The sequence below is a fragment of the Cyanistes caeruleus genome, unplaced genomic scaffold (assembly GCF_971803275.1).
Source record: "Cyanistes caeruleus unplaced genomic scaffold, bCyaCae1.hap1.1 HAP1_SCAFFOLD_120, whole genome shotgun sequence".
NCBI lineage: Eukaryota > Metazoa > Chordata > Aves > Passeriformes > Paridae > Cyanistes > Cyanistes caeruleus.
In genome coordinates this window covers 155639-175195 of record NW_028255919.1, presented here as the reverse complement: position 1 = coordinate 175195, position 19557 = coordinate 155639, and the positions used below count along the sequence as shown (strand labels likewise).

At 49.1% G+C, this 19557-nt stretch overlaps 3 protein-coding genes across 3 annotated transcripts in view; 1 reads left to right on the top strand and 2 right to left on the bottom strand.

Annotated features, from left to right (window-relative positions):
• The window catches only part of LOC147646125 (uncharacterized), a 325143-nt gene that overhangs the window by 180154 nt on the left and 125432 nt on the right, over positions 1-19557 (top strand). The gene's annotated exons all lie outside the window — the stretch shown is intronic.
• Positions 1-19557, bottom strand: part of LOC147646128 (uncharacterized) — a 251303-nt gene that overhangs the window by 217715 nt on the left and 14031 nt on the right. The gene's annotated exons all lie outside the window — the stretch shown is intronic.
• LOC147646129 (uncharacterized) lies at positions 5100-18637 on the bottom strand. The gene is made up of 15 exons (XM_086873900.1): positions 18245-18637; positions 16547-16584; positions 15972-16103; positions 14355-14489; positions 13738-14082; positions 13202-13291; positions 12631-12802; positions 11092-11155; positions 10347-10395; positions 9856-9968; positions 9146-9263; positions 8623-8722; positions 7962-8158; positions 6475-6612; positions 5100-5366 (listed from the first exon to the last, which is right to left on the bottom strand). The coding sequence occupies exons 1-15, from the start codon at positions 18519-18521 to the stop codon at positions 5238-5240; spliced, it is 2097 nt and encodes a 698-aa protein (XP_086730026.1). The 5' UTR covers positions 18522-18637; the 3' UTR covers positions 5100-5237.

Genomic DNA, 19557 nt, shown 5'->3' with positions numbered 1-19557 from the left:
CGGGCCCCTCTCTGTGCCCCTCGAGCAGCGGCCCGGACAGAAAAGTTCAGGAGCGGGAGGAGGTGTTTCTCAAGATTGATTTTAATCCTCATTCTCCTGGTCTGATTTGCTCAGTCCTAAGCTCAGTTCATTTCCCCATGTCGGGCTGTTGTGCCCCTGATGGTGATCCCTGAGTGACCTCTCCCTGCCCTTGTCCCGACCCACGAGGATTTGGATTTGTTTCAGTTCAGTGGAATTCGTGGTGATTTGGGAGGAGCTGGAGCAAAGCAGCTGGAAAGCACAGTGGGCTTGAGAGGGACTGAACCAGGGCAGGAGTTGGGGCTGCCTCGAGTGAGCTCTCACAGTGTGAACCTTCATGGGTTCTTTAAGGGAATTTTGTGAGGTTTGACATTGATTATTAAAAAGCAGAATCACAAGTGGAGCTCTGCTTTCAGTTTGAAATGAGGGGATGGAATGTGGGCACTGGGACTTCTGTAACCTCAAGTTGTTCCTTGATTCTGGACACTTTAGCTTTGGCAATCTGAAGCCCTTCAGCAGCAATGTCTCTGCCACCCCCTGGTTTCTGGCTCAGACCCAGCTCGCAGCTTGGACAAGGTCTGGGCTTTGTCCTCTTGAGCTTCGGGAGCCTCCCGGGAAGCACCAGCCCTCCCCAGCCCACCCTTGGTAGCACTTTTTCTTTTCTCTCTGCTGACGATTTTATCCCCAAAACTGCCGTGGGAATGTTGTATCCAAGCACATCCTCCAGCACTGCACTTTCCTCCTGTGAATTCCCTGTGCAGGGAATGTGGCTGTGCTTTTCCCTGCTCTGTTCACTGACAAACAAACCTGAGCCCGTGGGACAGTCAGAGCTCCTTCATGCCATGAAATCAGGTTGTGTTTCTCATGGCATGTTCTGGAGGAGCTTTTCTTGGTGTGTCCTTTGCTGCTGGAAATGACACAAGAGCCAGGAGGGAACAGAAGCTGCTGCTGCCCGTTGGCTCAGGGCCAGGGAACCAAGTTGTGCTCCCGGGCAGTTGGGCCCTGCTGGAAGCAGAGCCGCGTTTCCCTTGAGCAGCTCAAGCTTGTGACAGCTCCAAACAGGAAACCTCAGCAGAAAACTCTTCCTCCAAACTCAGCTGCTTTCCCTCCTGCAGCTGTTTGGGAAAGAGCCTCAAAGCACAGACTCTGCTGGGAGCCATTGGTGCATTTCCTCCCTCCCGGCAGCAGCAGCTCCTGAGCCCTTCACGGGCTCCTGGCCCTTCCCAAACCCTTCAGCTCCCTTTCAACTCTCAGCAGGCACTAACATGTGTATTTCGTTAATATTTAAACTGCATTTAAACTTCTCTTTTTCTCTCCTCTCTATCTTTTTAATCTCCTCTTTATCTCCTTTAATCCTGTCAGCACCAGTAGGATGGGGATGGAGTCTTGGGGTGGGTGTGGGATGAACTGAGGATCCAGCAGAGAAGGGCAAGGCAGAGGGGAGAGGACTCAGCCAACCCTTCTCCTGCTCTCTCCTCCCCCAGGCTCCAGCTAAAGCAAGTCAGACTGGAAAGGATCCCACAAATGCTGTGTTCTCCTCCCTCTGAGCTTGGCTGGGGATCCTCAGCTTCAGCCTGGTGCAGTGGCTGAGATTCGCTAATTTGAGTTTTTGGCTAATGCACTAAATAATGTGGTGGGTTTAGCGCTGGCTGAAATCTCCAGGGCACTTACTCATTTCTCACTGTGAGATATGGATTAGGAGAAGGGAAACCCAGGCTTTAAACTTAGAAGGAATAGAAAACTTTATTAACAGGACTACAAGAATGAGAAACCAGAATAAAACTTACAGAACGCCTTTCCTCTCCTGAATAACTTTTGTTGTTTTTTTCTTTAACTGACAGCCTAGAGATAGAACTTCGGATGTTAAAACAGTATTCATTACACAAGTTTTTTATCAGTTTTTGTAGGGAGAGGAGTTTTTTCTTATTGTATCATGAAGACTTTTTTACAAGAAACAGGTTTTGTGTGTTTTTTTATTTTTACAAATAGCAGGCATCTGGGAAAAAATTTTCTATTGTGACATTTTTCTCATTTTTACAGCCCTCATAGAGGTGTGTCTATGGGTTATGAATTCATGGGGTGTTATTTTAAGGATGAGTTGCTTGAAGGCAGATGTTTTCTTCATTTGTTTTTCTGATCATCTCTGGAAACAGAAGTTTTCTACTTCTCTCCCTGGGTGCAATGGGCATGTTATTGTTTTTATTTATTTTCTGTTCAAGCTTTTCATGGGATTACAGTTATTTTAACATTTGTTTCATTAATGGATGCTTTTGTTTAGATTTATAGTTTTAATACTTTATTTTATACTTTTTTCATGAATTAAATGAGATATTTTATTCTATCAATGATTATCCCTATGGCCTTACTAAATGATTATTTTAGTTTCAATTTCCATTTTTTCATTTCTTTTCTATCTGAGGTTTGGCCTTTTTTTTTACTGACTTTGATGTTTTTATGTTGTTTTTTTGTGTGTTATTATTTTGTCCTTTTCTGTCCCTGGAGAGATGAACAAGGTTTGTAGGTCTCATCCCTGTATTGAAAGGGTTAATATCTTGCCCAGGCTCATAATCTTCCTAGTGTTCCAAATAAATAGGTACTGTGAGGGATACATATCACAGGTGAGCACCCACTGCACAATCTGCTTTGGATTAAATCCCATCTCCGTCTTCATCAGCTCACAGTCACTGTGACACTATTCCTGCATGGAAGAAACAGGCTGGGATGGCCCTTTCTGCTTTTGATCCTTTTATTGGCAAATGAAATATTCTACTTGAAAACCTTCAAACCTTAGAGTTTCTTTGTACTTTCACCTGAAAATGCTGCCAGCCGAGGTTCCCAAGTGTGTGGTACGTGTTTGTGTGCACAGAGCAAAGGTGTCAGCCTGTGTGCGTGGCCCGGGTGTCTGTCAATGTCCATTGAAGCAGACGGCTGGAAGGGGGCTCTGCCCGCCCTGCGCTGCTCCGGGGCTGGGGCTGGGCTGGCAGAGGCTGCAGAGCGCCCTGAGAGGCTCAGCCTCAGCCCCGGCCGGCATCTTGTGCACGGTGGCACAGCCTCAGCCCCGGCCGGCATCTTGTGCATGGTGGCACAGCCTCAGCCCCGGCCGCCATCTTGTGCATGGTGGCACAGCCTCAGCCCCGGCCGCCATCTTGTGCATGGTGGCACAGCCTCAGCCCCGGCCGCCATCTTGTGCATGGTGGCACAGCCTCAGCCCCGGCCGCCATCTTGTGCATGGTGGCAGCTCTGAGGGCTGTGCGAGGGACGCTCTTCCCCAGCGCTGTTTCACGTCCTTTCCTTTCCCGGGATGGCATTTGGAAATATTTCTTTGGCCCTATCAATACACAACTCACTGTCTTACTCACTTCATGCTTAGAAGGTTCTAAGAAGAAAATGAAAAGCATAGTGTGATTACGATGAGCAAAACGTAATCAAGAAAACAGTACTCCATAGTGTAGGGCCTACAGAGCAGGGATTTGTTTATTCAATGCCAGGAGTGAGGAGGAAAGCTCCACCACAAACTCACTTGTCCATTCTTTGCACAGGACAAGCTTTTAAACTTTTTTAACTTGATGGGCACATTCTACTTTCCTAAGCTTCATATTTTCTAATTCCGTGATTATGGAAGCCCTTGCAGCAGGGCTCTGCACGAGATAGTTGTCAGCCTCCTGGTCGTTGTTTTGGATGAAGGCTCAGGAGCTACCTGAATTCAAAAGCCCTATTTGTTACACTTCAACACTTTCCTTTTCTGGGAATTCAACACAAACTTACAGTCAGTAAGTTCTGCAAGTTCTCTTGCTGCGTGAGGCCACATTGTGTCTTTCATTCAGCAATTAATGAAGAAAACACAAATTGCCTACTGAGACCCTTCTGCTCCCTTCCAAATCACTACTCAAGAACAAGCCTCAGGCACATGCCCATAGTCCCTCTCTGCCAGCAGCTCCGAGCTGCATTGCACAGTGCTTGCTGTGCCCCAGAGAGCACCAAGCAGGCTGGCCTGGTGCCCCTGAATATTTCTGCAAAGCCCTCTGCATTTCAAACATTTGCTGTGGCCCAGTGCAGGGCTCCAGGATTGCAGGTGCTTGGTCCCAGAGCTGTGTGAGGCACTGGCTCGTGCAGATGTGCCCTGACTTGCTGTCACTGCCTCACACTGGCCTTGGTTCCCCTGGCAGAAATGCCGTGCCTGAAGGACACTGCCCTGTGCTGGAGCCTGCGGAGCAGCCCGGCTCCCTCCCCCTGTGCCCAGAGTGCTGCACACACTGCTGACCATTGCCAGGAGTTCCAGGGCAGGCGGCAGAAGAGCAGCAATGGTCAGGCAGGGCAGCAGCCCTGGGCTGCTCTTTGCCTTTCTCTCCTCCTGTGCAGACTCCAGATAGCCCATGGCACCAGTGTGTGCTGTGCCCAGCACGGCGCCGCTTCCCCTCAGGAGCAGCCAGCTGCCAGCTTGGCTCTGAGAGCGGAGGATTTGCCTGGTGCCAGCAAGAGGCAGCCAGGGCCAGGCTGCTGCCTCTTGCAGCTCCAAGGGCCTCCTTCCAGCCTGCCTCTGCCGAGGCTCAGGCTTCTCTGGGCTCTGTCAGGGCTCTGCTGGGGCTCCAGCCTGGCCAAGGCCGGGCCCGCTCTCACCTCACAGTCGCTGACAGCTCTGCACCACACGAGACCTTGCACAGCACCCTCACTGCTCTTTCTGCTTTCTCTCTTCAGCCAGACTCTCCTCCAGCCAAAGAGATTTCTCTTAGGGATACAAATCCAAGTGGCAGGAACCCAAATACTCTCGAGTCACATCTGCACAGCCTGCATCTGCACAGGATGTTTGCGTTGCACCGCTCCTCCTTTGGTTTTTCCTGCAAATGCCATTGCTGTTTCTGCCTCAAATAGAAATGGCACAGCTGGGCAAAACTTGGCCAGTTGGCCATATTCCAAAGGCAGTGTGGTCTGGAGAGGATGAATGAAGAGGAGCCTTCCCCCCTTACAAACTGTACCAAAGAAGCCATCAATGTCACTTTCCACCTCTAAGAAAAAACTGACAATTCAGGAGGAAATGTTGAGCTTTCTCACAGGGTCAGAAGGAGAGAAATGTTCCAAAGGAGTTGAGATTTTAGAAATTTTATTTAAAATCCTACTCTACAATCCTACACTACAAACCTACACTACCATCCTGCACTACAATCCTACTCTATAATCCTATTCTACAATCCTACTCTGCAATCCTACTCTATAATCCTACTCTAAGTTGGCCATGGAGAAGACAGTTTATAAATTGATTGTTGCATTCCTGCCTCCTCCTTCCACTTCTTCACGGCAACGATGAGAGGTGCCAAGCTGGACCCAGGCATGGCCGATGTTATAAATTGATGCTGCAGAAAGGAAAATAAAACAACAAGAAAGCATGATTTTCCAAGCTAAGAGCTTCAAAGGCAGGGGAATACTTTTGAAATGGAAAGGGGATTGAGTCAGAGTAGGTCAGGAGCATGGGGCAAGAGTGGCACAGGTTGCCCCAAGAGCTGGTAGGTGGCCCACCCCTGGAAATATCTGAGGTGTGAGTATCCTGATCTCTTGAAAGATGTCCCTGCTCATTGCAGGACACAGACTAGATGACCTTTCCATGTCCCTGTGTGTTAGTTTGAGATGAATTGACATTTAGGGAAAGAAGTAAGAAACCCCGCACGGAAGTGATTTCTTTGAGAGAAGCTGCTGGGAGCTTCCTCTGTGCCTGAGACAGGCCAATGGCTGGCTAGTTCTGAGAACTGACAACATTTTGCACCATTTAGAAATGAGATGTGCCTCTGTGATGATGCACATTTTGAAAACCACCAGCCCGGGCACTGGCCCTCTTTGCTTCCGGAGCCCAAAGGTAACGGAGCTCTGCTGAGGCCGGCCCTGCTCGCCCACGGCCTGTGCTCCTGGGGGAGGCCGGGCCAGAGCCCAGCGGCTCCCGGGCGGGGGATGGAGGCTGCGGGACCTCGGCCCCAGGCTGGGCCAGGCCATGGCTGCTGACATCTTGCCCACACTAAACCCTCTCCCCGGCGTGCAGCGACGGCTCCAGGCCGAGCCTCCCCTCCCAGCGGCTCCCGGGCAGAGAGAGGGGCCCAGCACAGCCTGAAATCCAACACCGTGACTGCCATGACCAGGGTGAGATTGAACCCTTTCACTGCACAGGTGAGACCTTTCTTATTCTTGTGGGCCTGCTAATAAAATTTGTTATTCCTTTGAAGTTTGAAGCCTGTTTTGCCCTTCTCCGAATCCAGAGCTCCCAGCAAGAAATGAGTAAGTGCCCTGGTGATTTTAGCCAGCGCTAAAACCCAGCACTCTCTGCCAGCCCAGCCCAGTCTAGGATTGCTCCCCACTGTCAGCTGAACAGCACCAAGGTTGGAAGTGAGGAGGATGGGGGCTCATCTGATGCCTTGGATTTCAGTGGAGGAGGAGCCCATCCCTGTTTCACCTGCAGCCCTTTTGGCATTTTACCTGCAGCAGCTCCTTGGCAGACCAGCGCTGCGCCTCGCCTTTCTGCAGGCAGCAGCTCAGGAAGTCACGCAGCAAAGGCGAGAATTGCTCGGGCTGCCGCAGCTGTGGGGTCCCTTCTGTGGCTATGTGGAATTTAGCCTGGGGAAAAAGGAAACACAAGGCTCCACCTGCTTCTTTCCCATCTGGAACTGCTCTCCCAGAGCCCATTGTTCCAGCTCCACTCTGCAGTGGCAGTTTTTGCCCTGGCAGAGAGGCAGAGATAACTTTCCTGTAGCATTTGGATGATGACTTTCCTGTATCATGAAAAAACCCAAGCCCCAAAGCCACAGCTTTGCTAACATCCAGCAGATCTTGCCTTGGCAGCTGATTTCATTGCCTGATCTAGTTAGTGGCAACTACATCAGCAAATACATGTTTCCTTCTTGGAGGATTCCCAGCAGCTTGGCAGCCTTTTTGGAAGAGGGATTTTGCTATTCTAACTAACTGTACTATTCCAAGGATTCTTACATGAAAAGAATCTCTGCAGTGCTTGTTGGTCCCTTAAGCACAGCTGCCATAAAACAAAACTCATCCAGCTTATTGTCTTGTTCTTGAAAATGATGGTAATTGGAAGAAAAGAAAGGAAATGCAGCAGGTGTTCCTCAGGGAAGGAAACAAACCTTTGGAATCTCATTTTCAACACAGACACATTAAGATGCCTCCACAAATGTATTGGGTTGAAAATGCCTGTTTGGGCACACAGGAGCCACCTGCAGCTCTGTCTCTCAGCACTCTGAAAATTTCAGGTTCCCTTATGTGGCAAAAGGAAAATATTCATGGTGAAATCAGAAGTGTCATCCCTGTGGTAAGCCTGTGCTGGTTGGATTCTCAAGTCAATGCATTAACGCTGTGCCCATCCCAGAAAGTGCCAGGAAACAAACAGGAGGTTTTGGCAGGCTCTCCCCGTCACCAGGCTCCAGCTTGGTGATGTGGAGAAAGTGGCTTGGGTTAGGAAAGAAGGTGGTCACTGAGTGTCTCAGCAGCACTGCACAAGAAGCAGAAGAGACTCTGGCTTTACAGCCTCATCTCCAGGTTTCAGGCAAGTTTCCCTGTGAGAAGAATGGGGCTGCACTTCTTCTCTCAAAAGCACTGTTTTAGAAACTTGGTTTGGTTTGCGTTTCTTTGCTTCATTTCTGGAAAGATAACAGCAGCTCTGAGATGCTTGTTTCCTATTCTTGGGGCCATCTACACAGCCACAAGAGCTGGAACGACTTGTAAGGCAAAGCAAAATGCTGCCTGAGAATGGAGATGGTTTGGACGAGGTAAGGCTTGAGTTCCCCCAGTGCTGCAACCAAAGCTCCAGCAGATGCTGATGTGCTGCAGGGCCATTTCTAGAAGGGGCCTTGGTGGAAGTACTTCCAGCAGATGGCCATGGGATTTTGTGCAGTGAGCAGAGAACCCGGGACAGGTGAGAAAGACAGCAGGATCAGAGAGTATTTGCTCCTTACCGATCGAGCAGTGAAACTGTCATAAGGAGTTTTTTGTTCGGCCATTTCAATTGCCACAATTCCAAAAGACCACACGTCCACTTTGGGGCCATATGGTTGACGCTTCACCACTTCAGGTGCCATCCACCAAGGAGTCCCGGTCACCGAGCACCGCTGATTTTGCTCAGGGGTGAGCTGAGCAGAAAGGCCAAAATCAGCTGAGGAGAAAGCAAAATACTCTTTTAATTTTAATACTCTCAATTAGGAAACCAAGCCAAAGAATTCCCCAGTAGAAGGTTGAGAATGTGCAGTTGAATTTCCTGGACAACAATCCCTGCTCTGTTTCCTTGGGGCTTTAGCCAAGGCAATATGAATTGGCTACTTCAAACATCCCCCCATTTCTTACACTTCCTCCAGCAGTGCCTTTTGTTCCCCTGAAGGTTTAGATTGCAGCTCCCTCCCTCTGGAAGGAACACACACAGACACACACAGAGCAATAGCACTCTTGGCTGCTTGTGGCTCCTTGTCATAGCTGTGTGCACCCTGCAACTGTGCCTTCAGCCCACAGCAGGGGGGACCCCTGCACTGCCAGCAGCAGCATTTTTGGGGAGCTGGCAGTCACTGAAAGCAGCCCCACACCCCCCATTCCTGGAAGGCTGAAGCTGAGCAAGAATACACTGACCCAGCTTGACAGAGCCGTCGGTTCTGAGAAGGATGTTGTTGCTCTTGACATCTCGATGGATCACGTGGTTGGAGTGAAGAAAATCCAGACCTTGCAGGCACTGAGAGAGAAAAGAGAACCAGGGGGGCAAAAAGTAGTGCTGTGAGTTCATCGCACAAGCAAGGAAACAGCTGTGGAAGGTTCCCTTTGCAGGGGAATGGGGAGGAATGGCAGAACACAGCGCCATTGAGAGCAAGAGCCTGCTGCTCCCACAGTAGCAGAGCAGCACCTTTCTCAGTGGAGAACTGCAAATGCCAATGCAAGAGACAGAGCTAGAATACAAGAGCAGGGGATAAGAGAACAGGAAGTGAGTCCAGTGAGTGTAGGGGCACTGGCAGACAGTTCCCTTGAGATGCTCTTGCTTGCCCATAGCCGAGCAGCAGCACAGAAACCAAGCTTGGCCCATGAAATCACTCCCATTCTGAGCCCCTGTTTCCCAGACAATGCAGCTCAAGGCCTTGGAAGCACAGATGGGATCCCTGACCTCCCGACTGACAGCTGCAATCTCTCCTTCAGACATTTGAATCTCGTCGATGAGATCTCTCAGAGTGCCTCCGTCCATGTACTCCATCACCAGCCAGAGTTCCTCATGCACAAGGTAGCTGAAAAAAGGAAACAAGGCCATGCAGGTGAACATGCACGGCTAGGTTGGTTTTTTGCTTGAGTCTTGTTTCTGGGTCCCTTGGAGACAAGGGCAGAATTAAAGGCATAGACATTGCCTCTAGGCTGTGCAGTGTTTGCAGTCTGTGCTGTCTCAAGGAGAAAGGCAGTTTAGGAAGAGCCCAGATAAAAAACCTGTCACGCATGGCATTTCTGGAAATAAGCACCTAGTCTTCCTGGCATGCACAGCAATGGGAAAGAGGGGCAACAATGCAAGGGCAATCCTCTCTTGGATGGTTCATCAGCATTTAAGAAACTTGAAAAACTGAGTCCCAAAGAACTGTGGAGGCAATGAACTTACAAGGTATTGAATTCTTAAGATAGGGCTGATGCAGGTTTTTGAACAATTTTCAGTCTGCATTTGCCAGGGTGGATTCATGCAGACAAAATGCAGTCTCTTCCCATCCATTGGAGATAAGTAGAGAAATAATCATTAACAGCTCTATTTCCTGCCATGGACCAAAGTGGGTTTTTAAGCTCTCATGCTTGTAGTATGTAAAGAAACATTCAAGGGATAGGACCGTGACCACTCACCTGGCTAAGTAATTCACGATCCTGGGACTCCTATTACTCTCCATGATCCTGATTTCATTCATGGTTAGTATCTTCCTATTCACTCCTTGCACATTTATTTTCTTTATGGCCACCTCAAATGACATTGAAAAGGAGTAATTTGAGAAAATTGGTAGCATGAGACCACAACCCACATGGAGCAAGTGATTTTGGAATGGCACAGCCAAGCTGTGCCAAAGTGCCTTGTGATTAGACCTCATCACCGGAGTAATTAGGGAGTGACATTCCAACAGCCCATTTCTCTGCTCCCTTGGGGGCCAGTTACAGGACATGTGGCCACTGGCGATTTGCCTTGTCCACAAAGCCTGTTCCAAGTGCAATTTGCAGGCTGGCTCCAGTCTGTGCTTCTTGTGCCTTTTCAGCACAGCTCTACTCAAAGCTCCAGCCACAGCTGTCAGCAGTGGGGAAAGGCCTGGAGAGCAGCAGAGGCTGCAGGGGCTGTTGACATTTACCTCTCCTCCTGTTGCAATGTCAAGTGCTCTGGAAACCTCTCCAAAACCCCTAGAAACAAAACAGCAGCAAAGAAAGGAGAAGCCATTTAGATCTTGCACTGAAAGCCAGTCCAGACAGGAGAGCTCTGCTGTAAATGCCTAAAAGCTGCAGGTTGCAGGAGGGGTCTGCCAGAAGGCAGATGATGCATTTTCCCCTCAAGTGCCTGGGCACTGGGCCTGTTCCTGAAGCCTTGGGCTTTACTGCCTCAGCTCCAAAAGGCAGCTTATTCCTTCATCTCGGCTATCAGCTTCTAAACTGTGCAATTCTAATCCTGAGCATGGAGTATTTCCTGTAGCAAACTCTTGGAGAGAAATGTTCCTGAGAACTGTTATCTGACAGCTCTCATTGGGGGTAGGTTGTGCTTTCAGGCAAGCAAGATTCTTCTCCTTTCATTAGTGTGGCCAGATGATTTGGAGACATCCAAAAATGTGAAGGAAATGAATCCTGAGCTGTCCCACACTTGAGAGACAAGCAGATTTACCAGGTTCTGTTCCTTGCTGCAGGCAAGACCTTGGCAGCATGGAGATGTCTTTGACAATGCCTTCTGAGCACACTTGACAAATTCTGGCCAGTACTGAGAGATGGGGCAGACTAAGCCCGCTGTCTAAACATGTGGACAACTTGTCTGACTTCCCACTTGATGGATATTCCCCCAGGGAAACACCTGACCCTTGGCTGTGTAGAAGTGACTGTGGTTGGACTCACCCGCTGCCAAGACTTTCCAGTTCAATGTATTTTGTGATGGGATTTTCCGTGTTCACCATTCTCCCTGAGGGAAACAAAATGCAAGATGCTGACTTTCAGGCAGAGATCCCAACTTGCAGGAGATGCCAAAGGCAGCCCCGCTGTCTGGGGCTCTGAACCCTCTGTGGTTCAGCTGGGCAGCAAGCACAGCAGCAACAAGACAGGCAGTTGTGCAGTACAAATGGGCAGCAGAGAGACTGATTTTGTCCAGTCCTTGGAAGGAAATGAAGCGCAGAGAGCACAGCAGGGCACAGCACAAGGCTGGCAAAGGCCAAGCATGAGCACTGACAAGCAATGGCAAGAAGACACAGCCAGCCTGAGCCCCTGACAAGCTGTGGCCCCCGTTCAGGACACAACAGCATTGCCTTGGAGATCAGACACAGCCAGGTGCAGGTCAAGGCCCTTTTGTGTCCCAGCAGGTGAAGGTAGACACCAAATCAGCTGGGATCTTTTCTCAGCCCCACCAGGTCTTTTCTGAGAGCACAGCACTGGCAGCTGTTATGGGCAAGAAGCAGATTAAATGGGTTGTGCTGCAGAATCACAAAGGGCTTGATGTGTTTTCCTAGAGACTGATCTGAGCAGGGCTTGGGCCAATAGGTAGGATTCTAAGAGTCATGGGAATGGCTGGGAATCAGGGATGAAAAAGTGCCATGGATCTGAGGAATACACAGCACAGGGGCTGCAGGCTCGCTCCTGAGAAATGCCTGCAGTGCTGTTTTATCTGATCACACCACGTGGATGTGTCTCTTGGACACATCTTTAGAAAAATAAAACTAGGATATTAATTACAGATTGTTATACAAGTATCTGTTTCTTCATTGTGGGCCCAATGAAAACATCTCTTGCTCTCTGTTTCTGCTGTCACCTGATGTTCTTTCAAAGGAGTCCTCACTGACAAAAATACAGCATTCTCATAAAAACCTTGTAGATGTAGTAGAGGCAATAAAAACAGTCCTAAAAATGACACCAGTAAGACACATGGGGCAGAACAGCTCTTTCAGGATGGAGAAAAAAAAAACTACCAAAAAACCACCAAAACCAAAACAAAAATCTATAAAAAACACCACACAGAAAACAGAACCACAACAAAAAGACAAAATCCCAAATCAGTTTCTGTGAAGTCTTTTGGTGCTGACAACAGGTGGGAAGTCGGGAGTCTAAGGAGAATTTAGGAATTAAATACTCTGTTCAGTTTGGCCACTACCACACAGAACTTGCATAGATCATTTGCTGGGCCACAGCCTCCTGCTGATCCAAGAACAATTCCTGCTTCTGCCTTTAGTGGCAAGGGAATGCCAGGCAAAGCCGAGCCAGTCCAAGCTGCCCTCAGAGGCAGCAGGAACAGCCAGAGCGCTCTCTCGCTGCCTCAGAGCACAGCAGTTCCTGTGGGGAGTCCTAAATGTCTCTGGGACACCAAAGTGAGGAGGATCATTTGCTACAGCTCTGCTGGCACGTGCACACAATACACTGTCCCTCAGACAAGAAATACACCAGACGTACTCAGTTGCTCCACGAAGTCTCCCAGGCTCTCCTGGAGCTGAGCAGCAGATGTGTCACTGCTGGAAATGGACAAACTGCCCGGGCTCCACTGCTCAGCTTGGGGAACAAAGGCTCCTTTAGATGCTGCTGCTGCTGCTGCTGCAGCAGATTGAATGGAAGAGCCTGTGTAGATCTGCGAGAAGAAAGGAGTTTGTGTCAGAAAGCTGGCTGGCAGAGATTACCCCGAGTTCCCTTTTCAAATGCAAGCCCTTAGGAAGTTGCTGTTAGCCACATGCAAAGCTCATCAGCTGGATTTTTTGGATGCCCACTTCTGGAACCAAATGGTCAAAACCCAAGGTTGGTTTTAATCAAGTTGATGGCCAGTTTCATATTCCATTTTCCTGGATTTTCTCAAGGATGACTGCAACAACGACCATTGCACTTCCTCCCAAGGATCCCTTTCCCCCTCCAAGGGCTGCAGACACATTTGCAGCTCCTTGTTCTAATGTTGGAGCTCCTCCCCCTCAGTCCTCTTTTCCTGCACCATCTTCAGAAGGTGCTCAGCCTGCAGCACTTGTGCTTGGGACAGTACCTGTGCCTGCCGCCGACCTTGGGGCTCTTCATCAGCAGGCATTTGCTGGAAGCCTTCGCAGGCTGCCAGGTGAGATATCAACACGTCCACCTCAAGTCAAAGAGAACAAAGCAGTCAGAGACCACAGCTTGTCCCTGTGTGCCAAGGCTCATTGACTGTGAGCAAAGGGAAAGAGCAGGACAGCAGCAGATTCACCAAGGGATACAGACAGCTTGCAGCTTCCATTCCAAATCTGTCTGGGGGACTGTGTTCACTTGCAAAAAGCCCTGAAGAAACAAGGAGAGCAGGAGCAGGCCAGCAGGAATCCCTTGAGATGAGTGCTGGCAAAAGGGGCAAATGACTGGTGCCACTGTCCAGGGCAGCAGCTGAGATTGAGCACAGCAGGAAATGTCCTTCCAAGCAGCTGGGATAGACACTACAGCAGGATGGCACTGAGAGGCATCAGCCCAGCCCCCTGCTGCTCTGCAGAGGAAAGGCAAGAAGGGCAGAAAGCACCAGACTGCAGTGACTGCTGTGCCTATCGCTCTTTCACTCACTCGATTTTCTAGAGCCTCTTGCTGCTGAGCGAGGAGATGGAATTTCTCTTCGATTATTCTTCTTTCTTCCTCCAGCCTGTTCTCCCTTGCCCTGATCCTAGCCTCAGCTTCCTGCAGCTCTGCCAGAAGCTCCTCCTCGGAGGCCTGAGAAGAATGACAGAGAGGAATGTCCATGAGTGGAATGTCAGCCACTCTGTCACTTACCTGATTTTGTTGATTGCAAATCTGCCCATGGAGATTCATCTCCTCCTGGATGTTTCTCCTGTCCTCCTCAGGCCTCCTCTTCACTGCCATGATGGCCCTCGGAGCTTCGGGCAGCTCTGCCTGGGGCTCTGCCTCGATGTTCTGTACACACAAATGGAGAGCAAGTGCCTGGGAGCTGCCATCAGGCTCAGCTTCTTCCTCAGTTTCAGCCTCAAAATCACACTCATTCAGTCACTTCTTTCTGCTTCCCTACCCACCTCTGCTTCCACTGTAACCTCCTGTCCCGCTGCTGATCTCTGCAGAGGCTCTTTGCTTTCAGGGCCTCTGGCACTCGTGGCCTGCTCAGTCCCAAGAGCTGCGTTTTATGCCCCTCTTCCTGCCCTTCACTCTGTCCCCTGCTGAGTCAGCCTTACCTGGCCATTCTCCAGTGGCTCTTCCACCTGCTGCCCCAGCTGCTCTTCCTGCTCTTGGGCTGGGAACAGCTCTCCCTCAGGCTGGCACGGCCGTCCTGATAAAACAATCTGCTCCTGCTCTTTCTCTAGGAGGACCTGCAGAGAAAGCAAGAGAAGATGGGCTTCAACTTCTCATCCAACATTTGTGGGCCAAGACTCAAAGACTGATGGGCTCCCACGTTCCCAAAGCTCTGTGCTGCTGCTCTCCTGCCTTGTTCTCTGCCCATGGGGAAGCACAGATTCCAAAGTGACCCTGGCAGTACAGTCAGGGCCCATCTGGCACTGAATCTCCAACAGACTCTTGGGCAGCTGACAGGAAATGTGGGGCATTTCTCAAGGGCCTCCCTCCCCTTCTGCTGTGTCCTGCTTGTCTCTCCCTAGTGACTGACAGCCAGCCCTGTCCCACAGCTCCATCCTGGCTCTGCAGGGGCTTCCTGGGTGAGCTCAGCCCTTGGGAGAGACACTGCTGGAGTTCATGTTCTTTTCAGGCCTGCCCTGCCACTCCTGCCCCTCTGACATCTACACTCTTGTTAGAAATCCTGCTCAGTCAGGAGACAAGGATGTGTGCAATTGGATCCTCTGCTGCAGGTCAGAGAGCCTCTATGGCCACCTCAGGATATGGAAGAGGACCAAGGTGTTTCTCCTCCCTCTTTTGTCAGCTGAGAATTCTGAGTGGCACTGACAGAGATCCTCAAAAGGCCCCACCAACAAATTAATTGATACACCCCTAGGGATGCCAATGAAGGAAGCCATGGGTCATGTAATGCATGTATGACCAAAGTCACCAAAAACCACCTAAAACATGGAATTGTCCCATCTCACTAGGACAGGCAGAAATTTATAGGTTAAACAGGGAGTGTCAGGACAGAAGAGGCAGGAGGAGGAAAACAGCTCTGAGGAGAAAAAACAACCATCTCTAAAGGGGTTCTTAGCAACAAAAGACAGCACTCAAGGACTTGCAGCTTTGCCCCCACACTAGGCTCCAATGCAGTTTTCAAAGCTGCAGACTTCACCACAAAACGTATCAAGAGAAACTTGCCACTTGTGGATTTTGCCTCAGAAGAAGGGTTCAGAACTACACAGTTTGTTTCTTTGGCCACACAGGACAAGAATGGCCGGCCACAGCTGCATGGACAACACAATCATCTCCTTGCAGCTTATCAAAAGCCAAAAGACAGGTGGCCTAAAAGACTCTGCAGAAGTGAAGAATTACTCCAGAAAACTGCAGAACACTTCTCCAGGTCATGCAGAGGTTTTTAAAAAGGGACAGCAAACAAACCCAGCCCTGTGAGCCCCAGCAATGCCGTGTGAGCCCTTGGCCATGGCTTGGCAGAAGCCAAGAGACAGAGCTTCCCTGTGCCAAGCAGCCAGCTGCTCACCCGCAGGCAGCAGCGCTTTGGGGCCTCAGCACGACGGCTCAAAGCCCAATTTCCAGCTGCCACGGGATGGGGGAATGGCTGGGTGCTGGCAGGACTCCAGCACTCAGCATCCTCAGCCAGCAACAGCAAGTGCTGGCTGCTCAGAAACTTGCAGCTCTGCCTTGCACTAAAGACAGCAGCACCCAGCACTGGCACTTACTGTCTGGGCATGGTCAGGCTGGGCTGTGACCACAGCTGGAGGCTCGTGCTCCTTTTGCTCATTTTGCTCCTCTTTGGCCTCTTCTCCAGGAGCAGAGGGAGCCACAGCAGAGTCTGCTCTTGCTTCTGGGCTCTGTGGACAGATGGTGGAGTTAGGGACAGGCAGCTCCCTATCATTTAGAACCTTATTTCTCTTCAGCTCGATTTCTACAACCAGCTCTACCAAGCACAAATCATCAGCTTTGATAGCAATGGGATTCTAAGTCTCTCCAAGTAAATTAAAATGGGTTAATTCAGCCAGGCTGCAAAGAGCTCTGAATTAGAGAGTTCACCCTGGCTACTATCAGCAAGCAACGTTCTCTCTGCAAATCTGAGCTTTGAGTTCTTTTAAAGCTCTGCAATGGAAAATTAGGAAATAGCCAACAATGCCTTTGCTATTGCTGTTGTAAACATGGAAATGGATCTTCTTTCAGCCCACCCAGCTGGCCCTCTGCACTCTACTGCCACAGGCCAAGCTCACAGTTCCCTGCACAGTTCTGAAACACCAGGAGCATCAAATGTTCCTTTCTGACTCACCTCAGGATCGGCACCTCTGAACACACGGCTCAGATGACCTGCAGTGGGCAAGGAAAAGGAACCAAATTCTTTGAGAAAACTGGAGAGAACCGTGGCCTATTTAGAGCAGCATCTGAGAAGATCTCCCAGTCTGCATTTTCAAAGGTGTCCTGCTTGACTGGTGTGGTTTAAAGCAGCAACGAAAAAATCACTAGAAAACTTACTTATTTCTTGCAGTGAGATATGGATTAGAACAAGAGCAAAACAGGCTTAAAACTTAAATGGAATAAAGAAAGTTCATTAACAAAAACTACAAGAATAAGAAACGAGAATGAAACTTCCAGAACAACCCTTTTCTCCCCCACTACCCAACCATTCCCTTGTTTACATGACAACATAGAGACAAAAATACTTTGGAACTTTGGTGTTTACAACAGTCCCAATTCCTGCTAGAGTCTTTTCATCAGTCTTTGTAGAGAAACAGAAGTCTTCTTCTGCTATCTATGGAGTTTTTCACAAGAAAACGATTTTTCTTCATAGCTTTCTATTTCTCTGATGCCAGCTGCCCGGAAATCTGCCATCAGTTGTCTCCTCTCATTACCCATCACTCTGAGGTGTGTTATGGGTCATGAGTCTAGGGATGTCATTTTTATGAATGAGTTATTCAAAGGCAAAAGTTCTCTTTATCTGTTTTTGTGAGCCCTCCTGGACACAGAAGTTTTCTTTTTACTTCTTAAAAGCCACAAATCTTCAACTCTTACTTCTCCCGCTCTGTTCCAGCATCTCACAGTGTCACAACTACTTCATCATTTGCTCAAAATCCACACTTGGAAACACTCCATTCCTCCCAATATACTCTGTCATGAATTAAAGGCGGTTTTTTCAGAACACTACTGTCCATCTCCATAGCTTTAACAGAAAAATATTTCAGCTTATTAAAGCATCTCCTTATTTCTCTTCCCCCTCTAAAGTTAATTTTTTTCTTCACTCTCTTTGATGGGTTGATGGTTGATCACTCCCTCTCTCTCTCTCTGGGAAAAAAGGATTAATCTGCAAGTCTCATGCAGGTGGTAAAAGAGTTAAAATCTTGCTAAAGCTGCAGATGTTGATGGTGTCAGGTTTCAGTTCAGTGGCAGAAACTGCAAACCAAGTCAGGCTGGCCGGCTCCGTTTCTCCCCCCACCCCGCCCTCTGCAGCCTTGTCCGGCCTGGAGGGGGGAGGAGGCCGAGACAGAGCCCTGTGACCTCGTCAGAAGCCAGAAACCAAAGAGAGCAAGAAATTCCCGGCCTCACATCTTCAGGTGCTGTTCACAGGTTGATCTCACTTCTCAATAGTTAAAACCGCTGCCAATTCTCACCCATGGCCAGGAATTAGTCAGGAGAAAAAACTCCCATCAGCCTCCAGCAGTTTCAACTTCCCCAGCTCTCAGAGCTATCTTAAAAGTAAAGCCACCCCAAGAGATTGAGCCAGCAAAGTGAGGAAATGACAGACTCTGCTGCCACAGGCTCTCCCGTGGAGGGAACAGAAGCCCTGCAAATGCTGCCCGCAGCCCCCTGGCTACAGACACCCCGTGTTTTGCTGAAGGTGTTGACAGGAGCTTTACCAAACCAGGGGCATCCTCATGGTCTTTCTGTTTCAATAGCAACCCGGTCACTAAGAAAGAGCAGGGAGACCTACAAAAGCCAGCTCAGGTTCCAGACAGGGAAAACCTCTACTTACGTGCCAGGTTGGTGAGGTAATAGCCGGCGTAGGCGATGCCATAAATGGTGCAAACTGCAACAGCGAGCTGCTCCATCACTGTAGCACTGCTGTGCCAGTTTGCACACTCTGCTCCACAACAAAAACAAACACGGCTCCTGTCAGTGTGCAGCTGCCCACTGACAAACGCCTCAAGCAGGAGGATGCTCCTGCACTGAGCAAGCCCAAGAGCTGCTCTGACCCTGAGGCCTTCCGTGCACCAAGGCAACCTTGGGATGTCACCACGACAAGGTGGCATCCATGCCCTGACATCACAAAGCCAATGCTCTGCGCTGCTCTGGGAATTGATGCAGAGCAACCCAACCTTCCCTACAGCAAACACAAAATTGCCTGGGAGCTTCTCCTCTGTCACAAAGTGTCACAAATCCTTTGCTGGGCTGTGGGAAATGGAAAGACAGAAACTTCCACAGATACTGAAGGGTTTGATTGACAGCCTTGGAAGGAGCTTGGGTTCATGCAATGCTAAAGGTTCACAGACGCTGAGTCGAGAATTCATAAGCTTATGTTCCTATAGCTGTAAGTAAGAATATGCCAGAAGTAAATAAGAAACTGTATTGAGTGAGATGGTGGAGAGATTTCAACTGTAATTGTGTGATTTTATAGAGTAGGCTATGAATCTAAATATTATCCTAAGAAGCACATGTGTGTAGGTGAGCTAGCAGTGTATTGGGTGAAAAGCAGACACAGTGCAGCAGAACTTGGCAAAGGTGAAAGGTGATTAAGTAATAATAAACTCCATGTCATCTGTCCATTGGGCCAAAATGTGATATATTGCTGTGTAACAAAGGAACTCGTGACTACCTTTGAGCTATGGCCCACTTGTTACTCCTCCAAAATCTCATGCCTTCAGACTGAGACCTTTTCTGATATATTTCAGCAATAAATCGACTTCACAGCACCAGTGGTCCCACCCCTCATTATTTACAGCCTGACAATGGGCCAAACCCTGTTGTTCAAGAGATCCAAGAGTAACTCCAAGACTGCCCTGTGGAGAGAGAAAACAAAGAGAACTTGTCCTAAGAGAACAAGGATTGCTCCTCAGTCAAGGCAGGATGGATGGAACAGAGTTTCTAAAATGAAACAAGTAGCAGAAGCAGAGTAGTTTGCAGAAGAAATTGTTATACAAGCGCTTGTCCTAGGGAAATAAAACTGATGTTGCTAATAGGGAATTGATCATGGCTATTATTCGTTAGCAGCCATCTGAACATTTATACTATTGGCTACCCAGGCTCACACTATTCTAACCCAATAGGAAAAACAGCACAAAAGTGATG